The sequence below is a fragment of the Triturus cristatus genome, chromosome 5_1, assembly GCF_964204655.1.
Source record: "Triturus cristatus chromosome 5_1, aTriCri1.1, whole genome shotgun sequence".
NCBI lineage: Eukaryota > Metazoa > Chordata > Amphibia > Caudata > Salamandridae > Triturus > Triturus cristatus.
The window spans coordinates 447,064,595-447,092,259 of record NC_140587.1 but is presented as its reverse complement, the minus strand read 5'-3'; the positions used below and the strand labels follow the sequence as shown (position 1 = coordinate 447,092,259).

Below are 27,665 nucleotides of genomic sequence, written 5' to 3'. Positions count from 1 at the left end.
TACAAGAAACAAGCCTCAGATCTAAAAACCAAACTCTCCCACTGGAACTATCCCGCCCCCATCATCGACAGAGCAATGAAGAGGGTGCGCAATAATAACAGGGAGGCTCTATTGGAAGACAAGGTTCCCAAGGATCCAGAGGCCAGACCAATCTGTGTGACAACCCACAATACCCATTCCAACAGGATATCAAAAATTGAGAACAAACATTGGAGAATGCTGAATTGCGGTGACCTCAACTTAGAGAAGCCACTGTTCGCACACAAAAGAGGCAGAAACCTTAAGGACATGCTTGTCCACAAACGACAACGCGCAGGCCCAGCCACGACCACGAGCAATCCGACTCTACAACCAGTCCAAGGCCACCTCCCTTGTGGTAACTGCAGCACGTGCCACCTGACCAAGAAAAGCAGATGGGTCAAGTTTAGGAATGGCAGTGAATGGGAGCAAAGAAAGTTCACCAACTGTAACAGCCGGAACGTCGTTTACATGATCACATGCCCCTGTGGTTTAGAGTACATTGGCATGACGTCACGACCAGCCAAAATCCGCATCGGCGAACATAAGAGCAATGTACGATGTAAAAAGAGTACTACAAAAATGGCGACACATTACCTGTCTGAAACCCACACGGTAAACAACCTACAGTGGACAATCATAGAGCAACTGCCATCAGGGATCGGCGTCCTAGAAAAAGAACAATGCTGGGTGTTCCGCCTGGGCACCAATGTCACTGGAATTAATGATAATATTCCTTGGAGCCAGTTTACTTGAATAAGCGATTCTATGGGTGCCACCATGACAACTCATCGAGTGAATGGTAGCTCATTCTAGCCTGCCCTCCCTTGTCCTTTGGGTTGATTTACCAACGTATTTCCCGCAGCCACCGGGAGGAGAACAAGTGTTTTGGCAAAACCAGCCTGTAGATCGCTTTAACATTTTTAATATTTTTATTCTTCTTCTTCTTTATTATTGCGATTGGCAATACCCCTTTCATAACCCACCGTGCTCCGTCTGGAGCCCAAATCTATTTATTCTTCTGAATATCCCGGTATTGTGTAAATAACTCCCATGTGTTTCTTTGCATTTTAAACCTTGGTGCCGGCATGACCCGGTACACCATTTCCGCGCACCCTCCTGGGTACATGTCACCGTGGCACCCACACGCACATTATGCAGTCAATCATTGCCGTTTGCCAAGATCAGAACAGCGCAGCCGCAGTCAGTTGGAGAGTTAGTGGTCTAGTCTTACCGCGACGTGCCCCTCTTTCAGTTCCGGGTTTAAGCTCACCGGAACCGCTTCAGGACTCTATCTCTTAAAATCAGAGCTACAACTGGGAACGCTCCCGTCACACATGTACGCATTACGAGTGGCGGGAAAATTAAGGCAATTAAGTATAGCATAAATACTGAGAGCTCCCGGCTTTACACTTATCACGGAGCCGCGGAAGGGACGATCGAATGAGGTAGTATCCCGATGGATGTAAGTACGGCATAGCCGCTTCTGCGAGGCCACCCCTGCTAGAACCAAGTGAGTGCCCAGCACATCGCTAATGCAACCATTCTCCTTACAGAGTGCAAATAGCACGGGGTCCCCACCGTTCTGCAGGCTCATGACGCCTCTGGCTTCCGGGTAGCAAGTATGCGATCGGTCTCTTGTATTTACAACTTTTTCCATCCTATAGAAACCCACAGCAACCAATAGGAATAGACCCATATAGAGTGTGTGTTTTATGTTATATGTTGTGTAAGTCTAGTATTTGTCCCATTTTTTTTACAGGACACTGCACCAGCACTGATATTCTCAGGGTTATCAATAGACATTGTATTTATCACTTTTACAGGTCACGAACTTCACGTCAGAAGTGATTCTACTCACCGAATGTTCTTTTTGTACATTTGTGTTTCTTTTCAGATGGACATTAAGGTATTACCTTGTCGCAGTACAATTGACCATAATAGGCATATTTTGCAACATTTATACATTAATTCTACACATACTATTTCCTGCGTACAGACTGTATTATACTGTCCATGTGAGTTGGATAGGGATCTGTGTACCCGTCCTGAAGCAGAAGCAGCACGCTTTGAAACATGTTGACACACGCAGGGGGTTTTGTACATTAATACATCAAACCTCCACCTCACCTTTTTGACGATACCGGCACGGAGGTTTATTAAAATTCCTTTTACTCCTCACTTGCTAGGTATTTTTTAACACTCACTCACCATCCATTCCTGACCCTACCACTCACCCCCTCTCACACTACACATAGTGGTTACATCAGTGCTCCCGCGTATCTGCTGGTTAGTAGCACGCCGCATTCCGTAGAGGGGCGCGAAGACCCCTATGATGAAGCATGACACCAAGGGCCCTGTTGGTGTGTGAGGGGTATTTAAAGAACACAATGTGCTTCCCCCCATGTAGGAAACACATCCAACCCAAGACCAACTATCTTTTTTCGCCTATCTTGTGTGGGTGGATTCAACCTGTTTATTAGCCAATCTCCCTTGACCATTGTAATGCAGCTGCTCTACTTGTGGGATTGATCTAAAGTTGCCTGATCGTGCATTTGTGTGCCGGCTATACCCCATCCAACCTGTGATCTATCAATCAGTGACCTCGGGCCTAGGTCTCAGAGCTTGCTTGACTACGTATTTGCGATTTGGGGTGTTGATGTGGAGTTCACAATGGGCACTGTCATTAATAAAGATGCGATTTCGTTCCCCTAAATTAATGTATCATTTTTCATATTAGCATCAACTTTTTCCATATTAACATCATCCTCAAGGTAGCCTTAAAAATAATAGCTATAAATCAATAAATCCCTTTATCTTGTCGTAGTGAAAGGCTACTGTAAACTCAAATTGCCTACACAAAGCACTTACTTCTCTCTAGGGAAGCAGAGTTCACATCAGTGTATCCATGCTGAGAATCACTACTTCATACATTGAAGGGAAGACGCAGCAAACGCTGGTGGAAACTATATCACTGACCATATCCGCCATCTTGTGTGGGCCCTGGAGCCCCTAGTCAGAAAGCATTTAACTCAGTGCAATCAGTGCCCTGTCGGAGATAATAGGAAGCAATATCTAGTGGGTTACCAGTTGTCTATCAAATCTAAAAGGTTTTCAGGTGTGACTCAACAACCATGTGGAATATATTAACATACTGATGACTGCATAGATTTTACAGAATATACACAAATAGAAACCTTGTCAGTCTTTTTGTTTCATCTAATTACAATTCAACTAAGAATTTCTCTCTGGATTGTTTAAATTATCACATTGATTGTGGGACTCTGTAACTAGATGTGCAATTCCCCTTTGCTAAATGAAACCCACGATACACTATGCACATATCCTATAATGAAATGTGGGGCACATCTCGCCCTAATCACCAATTTCGGGATGTAACACCACCAAACGAGGTAAAGGTAATTCTCTTTATTTTATATATGACAGCAAAGGACAGCGCATCCAGAATAACTGCAGCACAGCCTGTCAACTGTCATTTACACTCTGTGCCTTAGATGTTCCTCTTAAAAGTCCTAACTGATACATGACCAGAGTGATCAACATGATCAAAAGCCACCAGATCGGTATAACCAATTGACTCATTAACTTTTGGTCTCACAGCTATACCTTTGGTGTTTCCTGGAAGGGCAGTGGCTGACAGGTGGCAGCCTGTTTTACAACAGTTTGCTTTCCCATTCCCACTAGTTCATTTACTGGTCTGTACGATAGCTCCGGCGTGGAACTGTGCAAGAGAAGCATAATGCCAAGAATGAATTAATAGACCATCTTGAGGCAATAAATAAGAGAAAATGGGAGGCAAGTAAACTTGCCCACCATGAGTATGGAGAAGGTTGTAGTAGACTTTTAGCCTGGAAAACTAAATCAGAATACACCCGAAACATGGTGAAGAGCCTTAAATGCCCAAGTACTGGTAAAGTCCGAGATTGAGGAGGCCTTTGTTCACTTCTTCTTAGATCTATACTCTGAAGAATTAATTCCAAGTAAGGAAAATCTGGAAGTCTTCTTCCAAGACCTTCTAATCCCTACTCTTTCGACCGCTGATAGTAACAGCCTAAATAATCAAATTAGGTTAGAAGAAGTACTGCAGGTCATTAAAAATCTAAAAAATGGAACTCAGCTGGTCCAGACGCCATCCCGAATGAAGTCTACATTATTTTGAAAGAGGAGTTAATCCCCTTTCTACTCCAACTTTTTAATTCTGTGTTTGTTCTGGCTCAGGAGTTGCCGGCTTCCTGGAATGAGGCTACAATCACTATTATTCTAAAACCCAACAAGAACCCGCAACTTTGTGAGTCATACAGACCAATCTCTCTTTTAAAATGCGACCATAAAATTTACACTCAACTCCTTACTAAGAGGTTAGATAAGGTCGCCGGCTCTATAATACACCCCGACCAAAGGGGCTTTATGAAGGGGAGAAAATTATATGAATTAACTCATGATCCTATTGGAGCAATAGACCTAGCAATCCTATATGAGTCTCCACTGGCAGTTTTAACATTTGACGCTGCTAAAGCTTTTGATAGGGTCAGTTGGCCCTTTCTAATAGAAGCAATCCAACGTTTCAACCTTGGAAAAACCTTTGTAGCAGCAATAAAGGCTCTCTATAATAATCCTTCCGCTAGGATTCTAGTTAACGGCATTTTGACAAAACAACTTAAGATCTCCCGTGGAACTAGACAGGGTTGCCCTCTCTCTCCTCTTCTTTTTAATATGTATATTGAACCACTGGCATGCAATCTAAGATCCTGTCATAACATCTCCCCCTTTCGGCGTATGGGTTGGAAAAGGAAAATAGGTTTGTATGCGGATGACCTCATGGTTCTAACCGGAGGCTTAGAACAAGCACTCCCGGCGATTTGGGTTCAGTTGGAGAACTTTGGGAAAGTTTCAGGATACTCTGTAAATCAGCAAAAAACGGAGCTTATGATATGGAACTCTTCCTATAAAAGCAAGCTGGAAAAACATCAAATAAGATATCTTGGGCTTCAAATCATTAAGAACATAGATAAGATAGCTCAGCTAAACTTCGATAAAACGGTCGCAAGTGTAAGACAGCAGTTACAGACATGGGATTCTCTTCCTCTTTCTATGGTGGGCAGATCAAACTTACTGAAAATGTCAATTCTTCCCAAATTTACCTTCTTATTTGATAATATCCCCCTGGAATACTCTAAAAGCTGGTTCAAAAAGGTACAAGGTCTCTTTTCCTCCTTCATTTAGGGTAGGAAAAACTCTAGAATCTCCCAAAAGAAACTTAGGAGAAAAAAACCTAAAGGTGGAATTGCCACCCCTGATTTATACCTTTACTACTGCACCTTCCAACTCAAGAATTCACGCCAACTTTTAAATGATAGTCAGACCTACTCACCCCTTTTCACCGCTTTAACGCTCACCTATAAAACAGAAGCCGACTTTTTTCTTTCAAAATATGGACACCCGAAATTCTTTAAAAAGGTCAGACTGAAGATTCTTAAAGCAGCTATTAGAGTTTGGGTCCAAGTGAGAGCTCTATTAGATATTCCTTACTACAATGAAGAAACTCCGATATGGGATAGCCCGGGTACTCCGCTATGTTTACAAGATGCCCTCACACTGCCTCTACGTAAAACCGAAATTAAAAGATGGGGAGAGTTAATAGTAGACAACGAGCTAATCCCTTGGCATCTTTTTTCCATTTTAACAAATAACTCGGTCTACCGTTTTGAGTATCTGCAAATTTTAAGTTGGACCAAAACAACCAATAAAGAAAGGGCTGGGAATGGAGATCTGGTTAAAGGAATCAGTGTAAGATCAACCCGAAAGGAGTTAGCAGCATGGTACTGGCTAATGATTGAGACTGGAGAGGAAAAATCCATTAATTTTACAGAGAGCTGGAAGAAAGATATGCCGGGCGAGGACCTCAAAACTCTCGGGCAAGTATCTATGTCTACTCTTTGGTCATATGTGAAAGCTGCCCCCCTAAAAAGAAAACACCTTTTTAATGTCCACAAGGCCTATTGGACACCACTGAAACTATCCAAATTGGGGAATAGAGTGACACAGAAGTGCCCGAAGTGCGATGGAATCAACGTAAACGAAGTACACATGTTCTGGCAATGTCCTGCGCTGGAGATCTTCTGGGATTATGTGAGTAAAACCTGTTTTGAAATTACAGGAAAAGAGGTCAGACTAACAGCCCCTATTATCATCTTTGGGGTAATTCCAGGGGGGGCAGAAAATCTGGTTTTATCTAAAAAACAGAAGGCTCTCCTTTTTGTTTTGATCCTCCTGGCACGTAGGGAAATATGTATAAAGTGGCTCTTACCTATTCCACCAACTAAATCCGAATGGATAACTTCGGCCCAACGCATTTCAACTCTGGATCGAGGAAGTAAAAGGGGAAGAAAGTCTAAATTTTGGGATCTATGGGATAATTGGTTCACAACCTCTTTTGTTTATAATTCATAACTATTAACCCAAGATACACTGTTCCCCCTTTACTGCATACAACTGTCGGATCATCACTCAGTATCGAACCTATCTAGGCAAAGTGCTGCAACTTAATTATGTCTCAGTCCAATGATTATGAACTTGCTCTCGAGGGTGAGATGTTGGAAAGCCAGCTGCGGCTAGGAGTAAATGCCCTTCGAACAAGGGAGAGCCTCGACTATGTTGGATAAGCCCTTATTGAGGACACCTTTACCCGGGGTGAACTTTTTTACCCATCCTTCAATGAGAAGAGACCAGGTGTGGATGTTTCCTCTCGTTGGGCTATAATATGGTCTAAGAGGCTCAATCTTCCTGAATTAAGAGCATGTTTTGAAGTACGAGGATAAAAAAAAAATTAAAAATAAGAGAAGCATAATTGGATGTATGAAGAAAGGTGCCTTAACAGTGGCAGCTGAAATCTATCTGTTTAGACGACAAACTTGACATGACAACCCAGGTAAACATGGTGACCTCAACGTGTTTTCACAACCTGAGGATGGTGCAAACAATCTTCAAGTGGATACCAGACAACACTAGGAAAAAGGTCATTCAGGCCCTGATATTCAGCGGGCTCAACTTGGGCAATGTATTCTATGAAGGAATCACCAAACACCACCTGAACAGGCTTCAAACCATCCTAAATGCTGCTGCAAGACTTATCCTCACTCTTCCTCACCGCACCAATATCACCCCACACACACCTCAATGAACTTACATGGCTCTCGATAAACTAATGCACTCAGTTTAAACTCCTCACACACACACATACAAAGCCTTACACAACATAGGCCCTGTCTACCTCAACAACCGTGTAAACATACACCAACCTCCCAGACACCGCAGCTCAGCCGAACTTTCATTAGTACATGTACCGTGTATACATAAAAAAGAGCTGGAGATTGTGCTTTCTCGTACCTCTCCCCCAAAGCATGGAATGACCTGCCCCATCACATCGGAGCCTCTGCATCGCTTCATGAGTTTTGCACGAAGCTGAAGACCTGGATCTTCGAATAATGTCTTCTGGGAGGCATCCGCCGGCCCACCTGCGAAAGCACCTGGATACCCTCACTAGTGATTAGCGTGCTATACAAATAGCGTACTCGGCATCGGATCTACATGGTGGCGTCGCGGAGGTTTCTCTAAAGATTGGAGCAAGCTCTGATAGGAGTTTTTGACTTGAAGAAATAGAAACCCGAGAAATCCCCTTTTCTGAACTTGTGACGCTACCACACCAGAAACCCATTGTGGTTTGGAATTATCACCACAGAAAAAAAATAGTTCTCACACAGGAAATAGCCTTGAGAAAGTCGCGGGACGACCTCCCGAGTGCGACGAAACACGTGTTGGCTGTAGAGAAATATTTGGGAAGATTTGCACACATTAAAGTGACCAACAATGAAGAAAGAAGAAGAATCTCTTGCGTATTACTTATGTTTGAATTTGTGAAAACACGCTACATACCTATGTTACCTTGAAAACTGTTACGTGTGCTAAGGAGTGTCATATGTGCTATACAAATAGACATAACAAAACGTTCAATAGAATGTTCAATATATGAAGGGAACAGAAAGGGAAGAAAGAGGATGGGAAACGGGAAATAAGATAAGGGGAGTATATTGCAATAATAAGGAAAACATCCATAAAAAGTAATAGTATTATTTTTTAGCTGCTTGTCCCAGATCATCACGCAAATGGGGTTGCAATGTGGTGAGAAAGTAAAAGACACATTGCTGTAATGGATGCCTGAAAGGCACCACAAAACTGTCAAGTTGCAGGGGAAAGGGTGCACTGCTTTTCGCATGGAATGGAAAAGCTCTGGTTCCTGTGTCTTATATCGAGTGGCAGCAGTGAAAGAAAGGGAAAATAAAATGATAATAAAGTTATATTATCATAATTTTATTTTCGACTCTGGCTGTCTTCCTCACAGAGGAGGACAGGGGAGGAGTGGTAGCCCACTCCTAAGTGCGCAATGACTGTTTGGCCTGCCCTCTTGGGGAGGCCAAACAGTCATGCGCACTTCCCATGTTCTCCATGCAGGCTGTATAATAGCCTGCGTGGAGTGTCTGCCCAGGCCCCCAGTCCCTGGTTGGGCGCCGAACCATGGCGCTCAGACCAAACACAACGCTGCATTGTAGCTTTGTGATTGGTAAGTATCCATGCTCTCCTGACCAATCACAACGCTACATTGCAGCGTTGTGATTGGTGAGGGGAGCCTGGGGGCTTCCTGTTCCATTCCAGGCGCGAGGAGAGATGACGGAGAGACGAGGCAGTAAGGTACCTATTTTTTTTTTTTAAATATCCTCTTACCCTCCTCACACCTCACCCCCGATCCGTGCTGGCCGCTACTGCTTATATTTATATATCAGATTATGGGAAAGAAGTGACATGAAAGGGTAAGCGATAGAAGTGCTTGGAATATCGACTTTTACTTGCTCATTGCTGCTTCTGCATTGTTTTTTGCGCACACTAATTTCTATCTCTCTACATTTTACAGGGCAACAAATTAATAGAGCTGAGAGATCAATACAAACCCAACCCTCCTAAAGCGCCTAACATGAAATAGGTCCCAACATCACGAAAAGAGTGAAATAGGTTTAAGCCGATGCTGCTCTCTCCAAACCTCCTCATACTGGACGCAGAATGGACAAATTATAAAAAAATTGGAAGCACTAGCAAAGTTAATATGTATGGCCTTCGCGAGCTGCTGCGTCCTAGCAAGCAGACATACTTACAAGAGGTATAGACCACCTTTCTAGTCTTAATGCAAATCAGATGAAAATATTATTCTTATTGACACAAACAACGTACTGTCGGCTTTAAATCACTGTTCACATTATTTAACCACACAAGAACGACTAAAGAAAAATCAAGATAAAGAATGAGAAAAAGCATTAGTCAAGGATTAACCCATCAGCCTGATGTGATCAGGCTGAGTGATAGAGCCCCAAAGGCTGAAATCAGCTGACCCGTTTCCCCATGATATATGCTGAAGTGAGAGGAAGCAAAATGTGAATGACAGTTTAACGGACCAGTAGATAAAGACAGCGGGCCAGAGACCCTTTATGTACGTCTATATGCATTTATTAGCTCGGATTTTATGTATTACATGAGGCCAGCAAGTCAGCTAAAGCTATCGCTGCGCCAGATCCAAATATGAGTCAAGTTGTCCTGAGAGGCCAAGCTCTTATTAAAATGGCCGCAAGCACACACTGCTGAACACATTCTAGCTGGTTGATTCTATGAAATGTAGAGGAATGGCCAGTGAGACGCTGGCAGATCACGTTTGTGGAATACCTTTTCCGATGTCTTTGCCTTCCATGTCCTTAAGGACCGCCGACCGGCCTCTGACGACGAGGACAGCATCCCCTTCCCACTTCTTGTGCTTCTTTTTAGAGAGCTTACACCACACAACACTGAAATACTTGGCTAGGCAGCCAGAGTTCTCCTCTTCGTCCTCCTGCTCTGGTATCACTCTTGGTACAGCATGCAATGGAACTGCAAAGACAGCATCAAGGTCAATGTGCTAGGGGGTAACACATTTACACACAAAAAATAAACTCCACAGCCTACATTTTTCAGTAGAAAACACCTCTTGTACCTTTCATGAGACATCGAGGTAGAAAATTTCTCAACGCAGCCCCTTATGTAAATGTAAATGTATTTGTACTTATATAGCACACTTCTACCCAGGGGTCTCGTAGCGCTGTATTCATACCGCTGTGGAACCCTTCCTGGTTTTCCTGTGAGATGTCCACTCCTGGGCACCCCCAAGGTGAAGCCAGGCATCCTAGTACTGTGGGGGCCGTTGTGGAGATTAAGCAAGCTATTGCCCAGAGTTGCACAGTGGGACCATGATTAGAATAGGCACCGAGGTGAGAATTATCAGGTCTGGGGAAATTGAATCCAAGAGCTGCCGAGGTGGGAATTGAACCATGGTCCCGGGCCACACCTCTGCATCAGGGTCTGCCGCTCTAACCATTGAGCCACACTATATGACTTATACATGAGCCCCTTATATCCCAAGGAATCAGAGTTTATGCAGGCGATGTGAATAAAAAGACTACATTCCATTAGGGATGTCCTTTGGATTTCTAAGAGTCCATGTTTGCTATTTAGCCAAACATAATCCATACATGTGAATGGCTAATTCAAATGTAAATTAAAAGCAATTTCAGCGAGAAAACAAAAATACTAAACAATAAACTGTAACGTTTTGCAGCATTCTGTCTTACCCTGTGTGTAATGCATGTATAAAAAAATTGACTTACATATTCACAGTGCTTTCCGTCACAGGCTGTGACTTTGTAGCACTAAAAATACACATCACTATTCTCCACCACACCAATCAAGATTTAATTCTGTGGTTCTCTGGTTACACACGGACCTCTGCAGTGCATTAACTAATAGAGGTTTCATAATATACTACAGTGCATTTCCCACTGAGCAATAGCTTTTTTTAAATGTATTTTTGATTTACGCTGCCCATTATTTTATATGCAGATACCTAAAGGTGAAAGACCTAAAAAACTGAATATTTTGGGCTTATTTATGAGAGGCTTGTATCACCAGAGCATCACTTTTTTTGATGCTCCGGTTGCCTCATAGAGATACGAAAAGACAGTTTCGTTAAAAACTTCTTTAAAAAGGAATACACGATACATCTAGACAGATGCAAACAGAGCCATAAATACATTGGTTCATGTGCTGAGTCTTTACAAGTATGCGAAGACTTCCTCTGATGACGACTGCTGATAAATAGGATGCTATGATACAGCAAAGCAGGGGGTGGACAATGACTGTATAAACAGATATGCAGGACGACATTGTGCACATTTATGAGGGTAAAATAATTTTCTTCTCCAAGGTCGTGTAATATTTACAAAATAGCAGAGTGCATTGTACTCTGATCAAACACATTGTCACAAGGACATTTAATGAGAGTCCATGACCAATCATTTACAGATGGGTAGGTTACCAACCGATGAAATATATTTAACCTAAAGCTGGTAACAACAAATCTATGTCTAAGATTCTGTACAAAGACCAGATAGGGTTGATTATCATAAGTAGTCAACATCAATGGATTCTAGAGGACAGTGGGTTTAACAAGTTCAGACGTGAGACTGAGGTCCACAAACAAAGAGAGACAGGCCTGTTTAAGATCTATTCTACTGATTTGAAGCAGTGTGTCATGAGAATTGCAGCATCCTGGATGCCCCAAATCAGAGCACCGATTTTTAATATAATTCAGTCAGGGAATCTGAAGGGAAAACGATGCATTAAGACAGTCTCCAATAATCTCTTGATTAAGTTTGGTCTTTTCTGAGGTGCAGATTTTATGCCAGAGTAAGAGTGGTTGTAATCTAGCAACATCTGATAAAAAAGGGGTGCCCAGTTACGAGTGGAAAATTGCCGAAGGGCAACTCTGGGAACCAATAGAAGATTCCTGAGAAAAGAGAATTTCCCACTATTTAAAGGGATTGGCACTCGCTATACCCCCAAGCCCACGCATCATGTAGGCCAGTTTACAGACGCTTAGCCTAATAGATAGCTATCATTTCCTCGTGTGGTTTCTCGCCTCATCTGCTTGCAAAATTCTGAAGCGCATTATTGGCCCTCATAAAGTCAAGTTTCCTGGTTGAAATCGCATTATTCCAGGACCCCCATCTACCGGACACAATGCCCTGATAGGAGAATGAAGGGTTAAAGTTGATTTGTCTCCGATCAGGAAATCACTAAGAATTTTTCTCCTCCTGCATTTCATAATGAAGGTTTTTTACTGATGTTAACTAAAAGTCCCAAGTCCTTGCAGGGCCAAAGGGGTGCGGGCTAGAGCTGATACTCACCTGCATGCCCAGTTAAACGCCGGAACACCTCTGTATGAGGTAGCTGTTGTGCTCTACAAATGCCACTATTATTATTATTGTTATTATTATTAGTTATTATTATTGTCCACATAGAGGAGGGCCGGATTTGGCCATTTACCAACTTGGAGGAGATGGGCACAGTTTTCTACTAGGTTGTTAATATACAAGTTAATTAGAAAGGGGACAAGAAAGCACCCCTGTCTGACTCCCCGAGCCCCTCTAAAAAAGTTGGTACATTCACCACTTAATACATAGTGGACCTTGGACCTACCCGCTGAGTATAGCTCCCTCAAAAACTTGATGGCAGGATCCACCCCAAGACTGGGCATGATAAACCACAATTTGTTGTTGTTGTATTACGATATCAAAGGCGCAAGATAGGTCAACAAAAGCAAAAAAAAAAACGTTAAAGTATTTAATCTGGGTGTATTTTCCAATGATTAAGTTTAAATTAAGACCCCCGTGCTAGAGTTCCAAGCCCATTATGAAAGCCACATTGCATGTCTGATAGTATTACATTGCTTGCAGCCCACTCTACTCCCACAGTCTTCCCAGAACAATGTGCCCTTTCACTTAGGAATCAAGTAGCGATATTGGGCGAAAGCAGGCCGATGAGGAGCGGCCCCATTTTTTTTTTTTTTTTAAATGGGGACTATGAGTTATTCTGACCATATGCTCAAGCAACCTACAGAGCAGTCTGCGCCTACCACCTGGGTTAATAGCAGACCTCAGAGGAAGATATTAGATTTAAAAAGACAGACGGGGAGGTCGTCGGAGCCAGGCGCTTTCCCCCTTTACTCATCATGAGAGCTCTCCTTTAAAGGAACTTTAAAGGAGGTGTATTATCAAAAGGAGTCCAGGGGAGAGGCCTCAGTGGAAAGGGAGGCTAACTTGCCTTGTTTCTTATCTAGGTTTGAATAGATGTTACTAAAGTGAGTCACCCACTCTATGTCAGTAATGGCAATCTCCAATCAGGGGGCAGAATCCCCCTCTTGGGTGGAAGCTATTAATCCCACACCAAAAAGCTGCACTATCCTGGGAGAGGCAGGCCTCAGAGTGAATCCCATGCTTCGTTCCTTAGATCTTTTTTCCTCCCCTTCAAGCCTCTCTATATTTACTCCTTCTCTTCTGAACTTCCTGTATGTTCCTGGGAGTCTTTTGTAAGGCTTCTTTTAAGAGTTTGTGGGCCTTAGTGCAGTTTGTGTCAAACCAACCCTGTCTGCTACCAGGAGATCGATGCCAGACCACAGGTCGGCTATCCTTCAGCCCCCTGCGTTCTCAAAAGGTAGGCTTTAATATTATTCCTAGAGGAAGCAGAATCGTCCAGACATATACAAGAGTCTATCACCATACAATCATCGGGTTTTATCTACATCCAGCAAGGGGAAAGACCAACCTCAATGTTAACAATACAGGGTCTGGTGGGGTTGCATGGGTGGACAGGTGTTTTAAATGTAGGTCTATGCTTAGGGGTAGTGATCATTCACAGCGGCGTAATGAGTAGTGAAGTCAAAGCTCATGGGGGAAGCCTGTAAGAAGATAGAATATAATCAATTGTGTTTTACCCATGACCATTAAAGGTGCATTTGAAATAAGCATAGGGGACACATATTTCATTTCTAAAGGCAAGATCATATTTAAACAATATTTCATTTAATTTGGCCCCGTAGCTAGAGTGCTTAAAGTGAGGTAGAGCATTACCATGTATATCCATCTTACCACAGGCCTTACTCAAAGGGCACAGATGTATGTTAAAATCCACCCCTCTCCCCAAAAGAATAGTGATAACTTTACTGTTGCAGGCCACCTCCAGCTCATGCTCGAATTGTCCTAAAGTATTAGGATGTTCACTTAGCAGAGCATTGTTGTACAAGTTAAGCAATGCAACTTGGGAGGTGGGTGAGGTGGTGATGTTATTCAATTGGTAATACCGGGAACTTACCAAAATAGAGTAGTTACAGAATACGAAATAGTTCTAAATGTAAACAGAGAAACCACCCATTGCTCTACCAGAGTTTCATAGGGAGTTACATGTAGGATCTTGTGTCCATTAATGTGTATATGTTCTACGCAAAACCAAAGGGGATGATGGACGGAGTGTGGAACATTGCAAGCACTCACCCCCAGTCAACTGATCTGGGTTTAATCCATCATTCTTTAGCTCACTCAGCCACACCAGTTCAGACATGGCCATATGCAAATCAGTCTGACCCTGTGCCTCATGGGAACAGTCCAGCCCGAACTGCCAAGCCATGTCTTCCCTGGACCGGAAACAAGCATCCTGGGACCGGTTTCTGGCTAATCAGCCGTCATCAGCCAGGCTAGCTTGAATCCACTGGCAAAGTGAGCAAGGGACTCACATCTGGGCATACCCTGCCAACTTAGGGTGAACAAAGCAAAACCAAAGGGGATGATGGACTAGTGTTTGCTTTGGAAGAGTCACACAGCCAAGTTGGTTGCACTGATGGAATTAGGGCCCTTTCAGAGAGTGAGATATCAAGATTACGTTTTAGATCTTCTATTAGAGTACCAAGGGCGTCGGGATTGTTGCAAGTACAATCTGCATATGTTCCTGCTGCATAGTTTTGGCCCAAGTTATCAGCCAACTTATGGTCAATTCCAGAGACAAATATAGCCAGAGTAATAGACCGCTCTAGTTGCTGTTTCAGTGAATTTCTAAGCTGTTTTTTAAAAATGAAAAATTATCTTTTTATCACACCCAACTATAGCGTTACTTTAACCTTTGTTTTTTTAGTGAATATATATATTTATATATATAAAAAACATACTAGTGGTCACCAGTAGGTAGTTATAGTTACGATGCGGTTTCCACAGGAAGGAGAAAAAGGCTGGGTCCCAAAACGCTTTCTCCATGTTCATTTCCATAGGAAACTTTAAATACGGTACAGCCCAACCTAATGAATGGAATTACACCACATTTGCAAGAAAAGTAGCTCTAGGTCCAGAAAGCACTCTTTCGATAAATGGTGTAAATCCGTTGAGTAGTTGCTGAGAAATGTAAAGAATTTTCAGATATACAACTGAGGCCGCGGTGGATCCGCGACCCCTCCCGATCTGGTGCCTGAGATCTGACTAGCTGATGACACTCCCCAGGACTAATGTTTTAATGATGCGGAAGGGCCCACGCGGCCCCACTGCAGCTACAGGGGCCACCACCTTCTCGGTGCTAAACATAATAGAAATGTGGGCTGGCCCACTCGGCCCCCCTGCTGCCCCTAAAACCACAACATCCCCTGGGCTAAATATCATTAATGAGAGGGGGGGCTTTGCGCCAGACTCCCCCCTCCCCCACAGCCCTGGGGACCACCACCTCCTTGGAGCGTGCTATTTTCTTTTTTTTAAAGGGAGATCCTACGGCCAGGGTTAGCAGCTCCCTGGATCTCAAAGCAATGCTGGCTCACACAGGAGGTGGCAAGACGAAAGGGACCGCGGGGCCCTGAGGCTCCCTCCACGGTCCCCTACGTTTCAAAAGTGGGTGCCCAGGATGGGACCAGGGCACCCACTCTACAGACCGGGCCCTGGATGGGGTCCTCGGGATCACACGGCACCCCCTCCCATGTTTTTATAAAAAATGTAACTAGGCAGGCCCCGGTGGATAGCTCCCCAGGGAGGCAAATGGCCTGGGAGGGGGGGCTGCTCAGCCCCCTGCCTTTATTTTAAAATAAAATTAAAAATGTTTAAAAAAAAAGTCTGAGCCCTGGGGGATGGAGTCCCTGGAGCTAAATTGGCCTGGGAGGGGGGGCTATGCGGCCTCCCCCCTTTGTATTTTTTTCTTTAAAAAAACAATTTTAAAAAGGGGCAGGCCCTGGGGTATGGGGCCCCTGGGGCCCAAAATAGGTCAGGGAAGAGGAGTTAAAATAGAAAAGGAAAGAAAATAAAAAGCTGGCAACTCACCGGGGCCCCGTCCCCTTTTTCCACCACTCTGCAAACACGCGGTCCGGTGCACTGCGGGTTGGGGTATGAAGTCCCCTTGAATACTGAAGGTTCTTAGGGCCAACAAGTCCTGCTGTGACCGCCAGTAAGCCACACAGAGTGGGATTGCTGAGAGGTGGTTGGAGGCCACGCTCCCTTTCTCCACCACTCTGCAAACACGCTTCTCAGCGCACTGCTAGTGGGGGGATGAGTGCCTACTGAGCGCCTCAGGACTAAAGTGGACTTCCCCCAAGCAGCAGTGTTCCAGGAGGCACATTTGAAGAGTGGTGTAGAAAGGTGGCCTGGCCTCTGGGGACCTCTCAGCAATCCCCCTATCTGTCCCATACAGCAGGATTGCTAAGAGGTCGTCCGAGGCCATGCCACATTTCTTCGACACTCTGCAAACGCGGCTCATGGTGCACTACTGGTTGGGGCATGAAGTCCTCTTTACTCCTGAGGGACCCTGTAGGCCAGGAAGCCCTGCTGGTACCTCTTTCAAGTCCTACACAGCGGGATTCTTGAGAGCTGGTCAGAGGCCCAGCCCTCTTTCCCCAACACTCTGCAAACATGACTACTAGTTAAAAAAAAACATAGAAATTCATTGAAAAATCAAAGGTTACAGGGGTGTTATAGTTAGGCATCAGCATTTAAAAAACCTTATAAATTCACTGAAAAAAAGAAAGGTTACAGATACATTATAGTTAGGCTCAGATGTCGCTCGTACAAAACCAGAGAAATTCAGCCGTTTTAGTTAGTGAGCTAACTATAACACGCTTCCTTGCAATGCACTGCTTATTACCTCAAATATTACATAGCTCATGACATTATCAGTGACATCACTAATGACATCTCAAATGGTATCACCGATGATATCACCCAGTAACTGGAGTGTTTTTAAAAAGTTTAAGTGTTAAATATATACACCAAGGTGTACTGGTGAATCAGGGGTGTATAAGTGTCTGTATAGATGATTCAGTGGGTGTGTGAATGACTGTGTAAGTGAGAGATTAGGTGTCTTAGTGAATGTATGGGTGTTAGACCTGGCATCCTTGGCGTGGTTTCCCCTGACTTTTTGCCTCTACCGCCTGTACTTTTGACACTGTGCTGGAATTCGTTTTTGCTGGTTTAGATGCTTTGGGCACTTTGCGACTGCTGATCAGTGTCAAAGTGCAAGTGCTCCCTGGTTAAATTGTTAATATGATTGGTTATCCATGATTGGCATATTTGTTTTACCAGTAGGTCCCTAGTAAAGTGCACCGAGTGTGCCAGGGTTGGTGATTCAAGTGCTACTAATGGGCCTGCAGCACTGATTGTGCCACCCACAGGAGTAGCCCTAAGATGGTGTCTCAGGCCTGCCCCTGCAGTGCCTGTGCGCAGTTGGTTAACTGCCATGTTGTCCTGGCCAGTGTACACACTTGCCAGGCCTGACCCTTCCCTTTTCTTACACATTGGACACCCCTATGGTAGGCCCAAGGTACCCCCCTGGGCAGGGTGCAGTGTATGTGAAAGGTAGGACATGTACTAGTGTGGGTAACATGTCCTGATAGTGAAATACTGCCAATTTCGTTTTTCACTACCGAAAGGCTATCCTGCCCATAGGACAGAATAGGGAATGCTGCGTAACGTGTTTACCTGCATATCTTCCCATAGGAGCAAGATAGAAATTTGGAATCTGGTATCCCTGAACTCTGAATTTAATAACACATCTTTTAGGAAGGATGGTTTTCTAAATTCAGTGTTTGAAAATAGCACTTTTAGAAAGTGGCTATTTTCTTGTTCAACCTTTCTGTGTGCCTCTGCCTGATTGTGGATTGACTGTCTGGTTTGAGAGTGACAGGGGCTGGGGTGGCTTCAGGAGTCTGGGTGAGTCAGAACTAGGCTGAATAGACCCATCTGCATTTGGAGTGGTGGGAGGAGTAGCACCTGGGCCTGAATAGGGCTGTGCCTGCCTTCTACAATGCTGGCTCCACCTCCTGCGGTGTGTCTGATGACCCTGGCCCACACTCGCAAAGGAAGAAGATGTGTACTGGCAGAGTGCCCCCAGAAATGGTTTGAACTGGGTCCAGGACCACTCACACATGGAAAACAAAGACTTTTGGGGTATACATACTAGATTTGAAACCCCTGAAAGCTAGACTACTTTGTGATCAAGAGGAATCCCTTCCAAAGAAGATCAGCTGAAGAGACTGAGGAGAAGTACTGCCCTTGCTGTGTGTCTGGGGTTGGCCTGCAGTTTGCTGTTTCTACTAAGGAGAGATCTAAAGGACTTTGCTGTGTGCTGTGTCCACTGCTTGAAGAAGGACTTTGGTGTGTGCTGTGTCCATCTGAAGAAAAGTCTCCAAGGGCCTGAAAAGAGCTGGCCTCCTGTTTCTGAAGTCCCAGGCACAAAAGGACTTCACCCCCAGCTTCCCTGAACTTCCTTGCTGGGAGTTCCAGTCTGCCAGGAGGGCCTGTAACTGAGTGTGAGGCCTTTTTGCTGTTGGGAGCTGGAAGCGTGACGCAACGAGAGAGAGAGAGAAGCGTGATGCCACTGTGTGCCATCGCATCACTGGAGAAGCGTGTCGCATGGCCGTCGCATCGCCGAGGAAGCGCACCGCCGCTAATCGCCGCGGAAACACTGGAGAAGCGTGTCGCCCTCACCGAGGGCGTCGTCGCATCACTGGATAAGCATGTTGCAGGGCCTGTCGCGGTTCAGAAAAACACCAAGTTCGCCGCACGGCCGTCGGGCGTGCACGCATCACCTCCATCTTGTTGCATCGCAGTGAAGACACCATTTTCTCGCATCGCACCGGATCGTCGCAACGCATCGAGGCGCCATCTTGTCGCACCGGAGCGCAGGAAGAACCGACGTATCACCTTCTCTGCGACCCTTTTATTTGTTTTGCGTTACGCATCCCAGGTACTTTGTGAGTACAGTGTCGCATTTCATCATCTACAAGTTTATTTCTGCGACAACCTTTTTAAAGACTTTCTACTGAGTTTTTGTATGTTGGAGTTTTGTCGTTTTGGTCTTGTTTAGTTTAGATAAAGATATTTTATTTTTCTAAACTGGTGTGGTGTCCATTTGTGGTGTTTTCACTGTGTTACTGTGAGTGTTGGTACAAATACTTTACACATTGCCTTTGGGATAAGACTGTCTGCTCGTGCCAAGCTACCAAGGGGGTGAGCAGGGGTTATCTAAAGTGTGTATCCCCTTTATTCTGACTAGAAGCAAGGGTCCCTATTTGGTCAAAGGTACCTACCTCTGCCAACTAGAGACCCCCAGATCTAACAATGGGTGTGTGACTAAGTTGTATGAATGTCTCTAATAGTCTGTCATTTGGTGTCTAAGTGGCTGTATGGGTTGGTGAGGGGTACATGAGTGGCTGTATGGGTGATTGATTTGTTGTCTGAGTACCTGTATGGGTGTATGAGTGTCTGTGTGAGTGGGTGAGGGTGCGTGTGTGACTGCCTGGATGAGTGAGTTGGTGAGTCCGTTTTTTCAGTGAATATATATATATGCCCTTGCTCTTTGAAATAAATCCCCTGTTTGAAGTACCCCATGGTGTCCCTCTGGTTCTTTCAAGCAAAAGGATCTCTTTGTGACATATGTTGTGTGCAAGTCCTGGGCGCACATGGAGGAGACCCGTCTCAACAAGAGGACAGAGTCATCCGGGGCAGCTTCGGCACTTTCTTTGTATTCATAGTAATGGATAGGCTCTGACCCACCACACCCGCCCGCGGTATCTGTGCCGCTGTTAACTGCAGTTTGTGACTCCACGAAGGAATCCGGATCACTGTATCCGCGTTTTCCAGGCCACCCAAGGAGTGGATCAGTGTGGTTTGAGGCGTTTTGGGGACTCGGAGGAGTATTTGTTTTAAACTGCCTCGACTACCACAGCCCAGAACAGCGTTCTTAATGTTATCCTGATGGTTTTGTTTTACAGACATTGCTGGCTGAAGTCACTTGCCTAGCATGCGGTGAGAGAGCATGCTGGGACTTGCAGGTCTGTGTGTGACTTTTAACTGGACTATCAGGAAAGCCACCAATGGCGGAACGACTGAAGGAATTTAAACGGAACTGTGGTTGATCGGGGTAGGAGCGGGCATTTGCGAAAGGCAATGTCCGAAACACGCCAAGCCCATGGAAATAAATCCCCTGTTTGAAGTACCCCATGGTGTCCCTCTGGTTCTTTCAAGCAAAAAGGATCTCTTCGTGGCATGCATGTGTGTGTGTGTGTATATATATATTCACTGAAAAAACCATAGGTTTCACACATGTTATAGTTAGCTGTACATTTCACTCGTAAAAAACCAATGAAATTCCCCCGTTATAGTTAGTGCAGGCAACTATAACTCACGCGACCGCAATCCTCTGCTGATGCTAATACTGTATTTAGACACTTATTTGCCCATGTCTTCTTCCATTAAATTTTAGCTATACATATATTACAAATATTTTTTTTTCATAAAGACACATATGTCATCAGCAGAAGATTGCGGTCGCGTGAGTTATAGTTGCCTGCACTAACTATAACGGGGGAATTTCATTGGTTTTTTACGAGTGAAATGTACAGCTAACTATAACATGTGTGAAACCTAGGGTTTTTTCAGTGAATTTGCAAGGTTTTTTAAATGCTAATTCCTAACTATAACGTGTGTGAAACCTATGGTTTTTTCAGTGAATTTGTACGTTTTTTTAAATGCTAAGTTACTTTACGCCATTCGTGGCGTGCGCGCCCAGTTAACGCAGTTCGATCCGTGCGCGCACCGTGCGCGCACAGTGAGCACGCGGTGCGCTTTGCGCAGCGCGCGCCCACTTTACGCAGTTAGTGCCGTGCACGCACGGTGGTCACGCGGTGTGCTGCGCGCACCGCGTGCCCACGTTATGCGGGATGGGCCATGTACGCACGATGCGCTTCGCGCACCGTGCGCACATGGGGGACATATTATGCGCATCTTTGTGAAATTTATTCTTTGTTTATTTCTTATCTGTAATAAACCATGTACAAATGGTGCCCTTCGGGCACCATTTGCACACGGGGTGGGGAGGGTGTGGATAATTTTTTTTTTTTTTTAATTTTTATCGTACGCGTACGGTAAGCGTAATCGGCGATTTTCCGAAAAAAAAACACATTTTTTATTTGGGCTTGGGGGTTGTTTGGGGACCCCTATATCAATGCTGGGTGGTTAGGATCTCAAGAAACTGCCTCTTCAGACATTTTTTGGCATCGTTTTTGCTGCCCAACTCAGAGAGCGAGAGAGAAAATGGCGGCCGCCGCTTCCTGGTTTCGACCGATTCGAATGTTTACTAAGATCTAACAGCCAATCAAAATCGCGCTCGCGCACGCCACCGTACGCGTACGGTAAGCGCACCGTAAGCGCACCGTACGCTGGCTCAGATACATATATTGATTTAAAGGCTATTTTCTCTGAATCTACTGAACAGATTTACACCAAACCTACAAAAGGCACTTCCTTGACCTGAGGACTACCTCTCTGCCAAATTTCAAGTAATTCTGTTCAGCCGTTCGGGCTGTAGCTGTGTCTAAAGGTCCTATGGAAAAATGCATGGGAAAAACGCGTTTTGGGACCCCCCTTTTATCTCAGCCCCCGCTTGACGAATCCCCTCGAGACTTTCAGGGTAGGAGCGGAGCGTAGCGCCCCACCTATTTTGAAAAATTCGCGAGGATTCGTCAACCGGCGCCAAAGTTATTCAAAATAGAATGTTGCGGATTTCCTATGGAAACGTGGTCCTAACTATAACTACCTACTGGCGACCGCCAGTAGGTAATATATATATATATATATATATATATATATATGATTTAAAATATCAAAATAAAACACATGATGTAAAGTCAACCCTGAGAAATTCAGAGACTCAAAATTTATATAAATCACCACAACCTCACAGAATTCCACAAAACACACTCTTATGAAGCATCAATGCTCAAAAGGAAATAAAATTAATCAAAACATTTTCTCAATTGCACTGCTGCCACTGCAAAGCTGACTTAACAGATAGAGGTAAAGCATTAATAAAAGCAGGTCTGCATTTACAAATCTTCTCTTTTTCAGGACAGGGTGAAGAAACCTTTGTCGCAGCGCTCAACCGAACCTGCCCAAAAAAAATAGAAAATACAAAGCTACTTGTTTTAAGGAAAAATCACAAGGACACAAGGGACATATTTTACCAGCTCACTTGTTCTGGAAAAGCTAAGCCATCCAGCAACCAGCCCCATCTTAAAACAAATTAATAAAACCTGAGCATGCCTGCTACCAACCGTGTCCTGGTATAGCTCCATGGCATGATATGACTTGGCCAAAACACAAGACCTGACGGATGGTTAGGGAAACTCTAGTCAACCTCTCTTTCTCTCTCTCAGAGACAGCATAGTCCCTTAACATTGCTGATAGGAGCTTGGGATCTTTCTTGGAAATCAAAAGAGGGGCATCAGAAATATATACGAGAAACTAGATGTATCACAGTATTTTGAATGTAAGCTTTCCAACAAGTGAGATGGGCTTTTGGATGTCTAATCAGTTCTCCTACTATCGCCTACATAACCGAAGCAAGCATGTTGTCCCACAACTACAACCCAAGAGAAACACGGGCCAGTCTGATGATATCAATGATGTCACAGACTGGTTTCTTCATGACAAGTAAAAATTGCAGTTTCATCTGGCGTGTCCAGAATCTTTTTGAGGAAACAATTCTTAGCCATATAGACCTTCAATATCAAAGCGCTATTCATGGGACCCTCCCTGGTTGTGAAGGAACAGATCACTACTAACTTTTACTAGTCCGGTTTGACAAACGGGGAGACCAGGTTGGTATCAAATATTACCCCTAAATATGGGAAAGAGTCAACTTTCTCAAGCTGATAGTTAACAAAAAGTTGTTTAAATGTAAGTGACTTTTGGTTAGCTGGGCCCAGGGATTTCATATGGATAACATGTCTTGTAACAAATCACTTTAGGCCATTAGGGGTCTGTAACAAAAGAACCTCTACACCGACGCAGAGAAGCTGCGCTGCCCTGATCTAAACTTTATCAGGTTCATGTACTCTTACAACCCTGAAACCAGCTGATATAACAAGTGTGAACAGGAAGAAAGCCAAAAACGCAACCTTGGATGACACTTCAATACATGCTGTAGAGGGATGTCTGCTACCTACCTGGCTGCATCTCGATGAACGACTACATTTAATATATAGCGCAGCTAAGAGGGCCACAGTGTCAGCATCGAAAACAAGATAGCTCATAGTGTGGTAAAACCAACAGGCTGAATGCAGAGCATAAATCCATAAAGCCATATAAAGAGGAGCCTTGAAACAAAAACATATTTAGACGACATCATGAACAAACAAACTCTGACAAACAGCGCCAATTCCTTTACGAAAAGAACATTTTACATCTGAAAGCCTGTAGGCTATTTATCCAAGTACTACTTAATAGTTTGAAGCTAAGAGGGTAAAATGAAACTCATGATAAACTCATTCTTTCATGAGAGAACTCGTGAACTGGATCACTGAGATTTGAGACTGTAATAGTCACCTCAAAATTCTCATCAGAGATGGCAGTGGTGTGTAATCTCTAAACCTTCTCTTCCATCACGATCATGACGGACCTCCTTAGGATCAGGCCAAACACTTCTTACATAATCTCTTTTTTGCTGTCTTAATGCGGTCTTTATAATGGGTTCTCCTTTCAGTTATAAGCAGTCTATCACAGGGAAATGCAGTCCTCATTTTTGTTGAACTGGGGCTGGTTTTACTGCAAAGTAGGAACTTAGAGTTAGTGATAGAGATAGTGATGGTTTCGTAACCAGAAATAATCTCCTGGTTACTTGTCTGGGATCTAAAGAGACATAAAAAAAGTCTCTGCAGACTACTATTAACCCTCCTATGTAAAAGGGCAGAAGAAGCTACGTTGGCCCAACAAATTCTCATTGCCATCATTGGCAAATGTGTCATGCCTGGGTACTGGATAAGATGTATGCAAAGAAATGGAACCAACAAACGTATCTGAAGTCAAAACCATGGAATTATGATCGATCTCTGACTGGCTGTGATATCATTTCAAAAAAGTGAACATAAAGTATGGTTAATAATTAAAGGTTTAATCCTTGCCCGCAAAAATGGGCCGGTATTTAAGCAACAAGAGCTAACATTGGAAGATATACTATCTTCAAAAAATGCATGAATAAAGCAGAGAACAACATTATTCAGGTATGAGTTTGCTTCTAATTAGATACTCTCTATATTGTAAACCATTATTAGCACATTCACAAAATGAATTGTGCATGTTTACAGAATTGAAAGACTAATTGATGTATATGCACGAATTACAGTAGTGGGAAAATTAATGATCTTTTCATAAAGAAAGATTGAAAGCACATAGGAGGAATACCCATTATAATCAGCAGTGGACCTAAATGCACAATTATGGGACATAATATAAACAAGCATTTGCAATGCATTTACGAGAATTTGAACTATTGGCATTGTGAAAGACAATAGCTTAAACTCCAGCAAATGCAAGACCTATTACATTACAAATACTTTTTTTGTAAAAGCGGCCTGTGCCACGCTTTCACATTAATGTAGACGAGCAGCATCTAAATAAGGTCTGCGACCGCCATTAAAGTGAAAGAGCATTATGAAGCTCTTTTACAAAAAAAAAAAAGCATTTGTTTGTCAAGTTGACAAACAAATGCTTTTGAGTGAGGGTACTGGAAAAACAAGTGAGGGTACTGGAAAAGCTAGTAAGGGTGCTAGAAAAGCTGCTACCCAATATGTTAGAAGGCGAGTGGATCAACAGTAAAGTGCAACTAAAGGAATTAAGTAGAGCTTGTACAACATGTTATGGAACATCGAAAAGGACTAGGTTGTGGATACGACAAACCTCTCCGTGCATTTAACAAGTATCACTGAAGATGATATGATCGTTGTAGCACTACAATATTGTGCAGTAAGAGGGCTGTGGAGGCTTCCTAGAAGGAATTGCTACGAAGCAGGCATGCAGCAGAGCTCAGAGTGAAGATAGCCATTGTAGCTGGAGGTGCAGAAAGTTGAAACTCTGCTTTGCCTTACCCCTCAGCTGCTGGCGATCTCTAACGGCCATGAGCTGGTGCTAGAGTTATACTGGAGGGGCCAATTTGGACAGTCAAGAGGAAGCATAGGTAAAGCCTGCTCCTGCAACTTCTCTGGAGTCTGCTTCCTCTTCTCCAGCACTCCTGTACACATCAGCAGCTTCAGCATAAGCAGGTGGCAGCAGGAGCACACAGCATAGCCTAAGCTTTCATGCTACCATACTTGATCCACCCGGTCCAGCCTGCATTAGCTTGATTGTCCACTCCATGCTGAGCATAGCCAGAAGTTAAAGGGCACGGGGGGAGGGGGGAGGACTGGTTGGGGCCACTAGCTATATAATGAAGGAAACAGAGTACATAAGGAAGACCGGGAGAAAGTCACCAAGCATTGGCAAAACCAATAGGTCTCGCCTATCTGAAAGCTATTGGCTTTGCCAGTGTTTTTTTAATCCATGTCATACAGTGGTGCGGTTGCTGGGGAGCATGGCTAACAATTAGAGAAAAAAGCGCTTTCTGTGCCATACTACTTTTTCCCCAACTTTTAGCTTTGTTGCACAGCGTACAGCATGCCTAAAAGACAATGACAAAGCGAATAGCTCTTGAATAGCCAAGACTTATTGGCTGTGCCAATGCTTGTTATAGAGCACAGACATCACCCAAAGGTGCAAGGATTCTGTATAACAAGAGAGCACTGGAACGGAAAAGCAGAAAAGGACTTCAAACTGTAGTTAAAAAGGTTGAAATACTGCTGGAGTTTCTGAAAGATGAAGGGGTAATGATGAAAGAACTTCGACATTATAAAGCAAGTATTCAGATTACATTCACACTGCACTACAATAATTGTCAACTGGTATGACGCAATATACTTATTGGCAACATTTTTACACTGCTTTTTATGTGTATACTATTTTGTTATCACACACTGAGGAAGGAACAGTACTGGTTCTGTATTGTTTCTATAAGTCGGGCAGCTTTTTTGTAGTCCTGGAAGCCATGGTCTATATTTGTAAGTAAGCAAGATAGTGTCGAGCAATTCAGAAAGGGCTGCTGGGGGGATGAAGTGGTGATGTGGAGGGAGGGGCCTACCACATTACAGAAAGAGTTGTAAACGGACAATGAAAAGCAACTATGGCTTCGATACTTCGAAGAAAATATATCTGAGAGCAAAATTTGACTGTTTCTGGCATCTTCATGGGTTTTCCTCATTTTCTTCTTGGGGTATCTTTTTTTCCAGGCAGCTGTTGAAACAATATGCATCACTGTGTACACTTTTCACAGAGAGGACAGGAGAAAGGGTTATGCTTCTTGCCTCCCCCCATTACGGTGGATGAAGAGGGTAGCCTCGGCTGGTTTCCACAACAAAGACACGACGGGGGGGGGGGAGTTAAGGGGGGGGAAAGCAATAATAAAAAAATTAAAACTACAATTAAAAACAAAAAAAAGTACTTCAATCCAAGACTGAGCAGCAGAAGGTCTCCAATAACCAACTTAATCAGTACTTGGTCCATGCTCCATCGAAGGTACAAACGCACGAAGTGTCATGTGGTAAGGATAGGCTGGTAAGGAACAACACCATTTACAAGCTCATGTTTCTTAAGTTGCCTTCTCTTTACACACAATGACTTCTGATAAACATTTGTGTGTGTGTGACAATGCAGGATAACATTCTATGAACTGGCATTACTTACATTTCTACTTCGTAGGCACGCTATAATGACACCTTGAACATTCAGTACAAGGGAGAAAGGTCACTGCGCAGATGTCATTATTGTTATTGACCGGCCGGCGACGAAGCTATCCCACTAGAAAAAACAAATGCAGCCAAAAAGGAGTTTTGACATGACCACATGGGTGCTGTTTATTATATAAAACAAACCACTTCCTAATTTAGGGAGAGGAGCAATCAAACTGACACTGCAAGGTCACTCAATGCCAGAATTCCAGCTCAGCTAATTCCTGTTTACCGACAAGGGATGTTCAAGCTCTACACCAAGACGGAGAGCTTGATGAAACTTACCTGCAGATAATGGTGAGTTAGTCCACATGCCAGGGATTTGGCAGATCACCCACCCTAAGCACAACTAGGTTAGGGAGCGCTACGTAGGAGTACACTATACACAGCACGCATATGCCCGCATATACTCACTATCTTAACACAATGGTGGCATTGTTCATCCTTTTCACTGTTCTCATAATGCTAATTATGCTAATCCGTTTCATTTTACTAATTACAGCGCATGTATTTTACACAAGAATCATCTTGCTTCAATAAATATTGA

The 27,665-nt window shown here is 43.8% G+C and overlaps 1 protein-coding gene across 2 annotated transcripts in view; it reads right to left on the bottom strand.

Moving 5' to 3' along the window:
• The window catches only part of RAD54B (RAD54 homolog B), a 495,994-nt gene that overhangs the window by 269,162 nt on the left and 199,167 nt on the right, over nucleotides 1-27,665 (bottom strand). For both annotated transcript variants that reach the window (XM_085605260.1, XM_085605259.1), the window contains one exon: nucleotides 9,805-10,005. In XM_085605260.1, coding sequence (XP_085461386.1) covers nucleotides 9,805-9,829 — 25 coding nt within the window. In that variant the 5' untranslated portion in view covers nucleotides 9,830-10,005. The remainder of the gene's footprint in view (nucleotides 1-9,804; nucleotides 10,006-27,665) is intronic.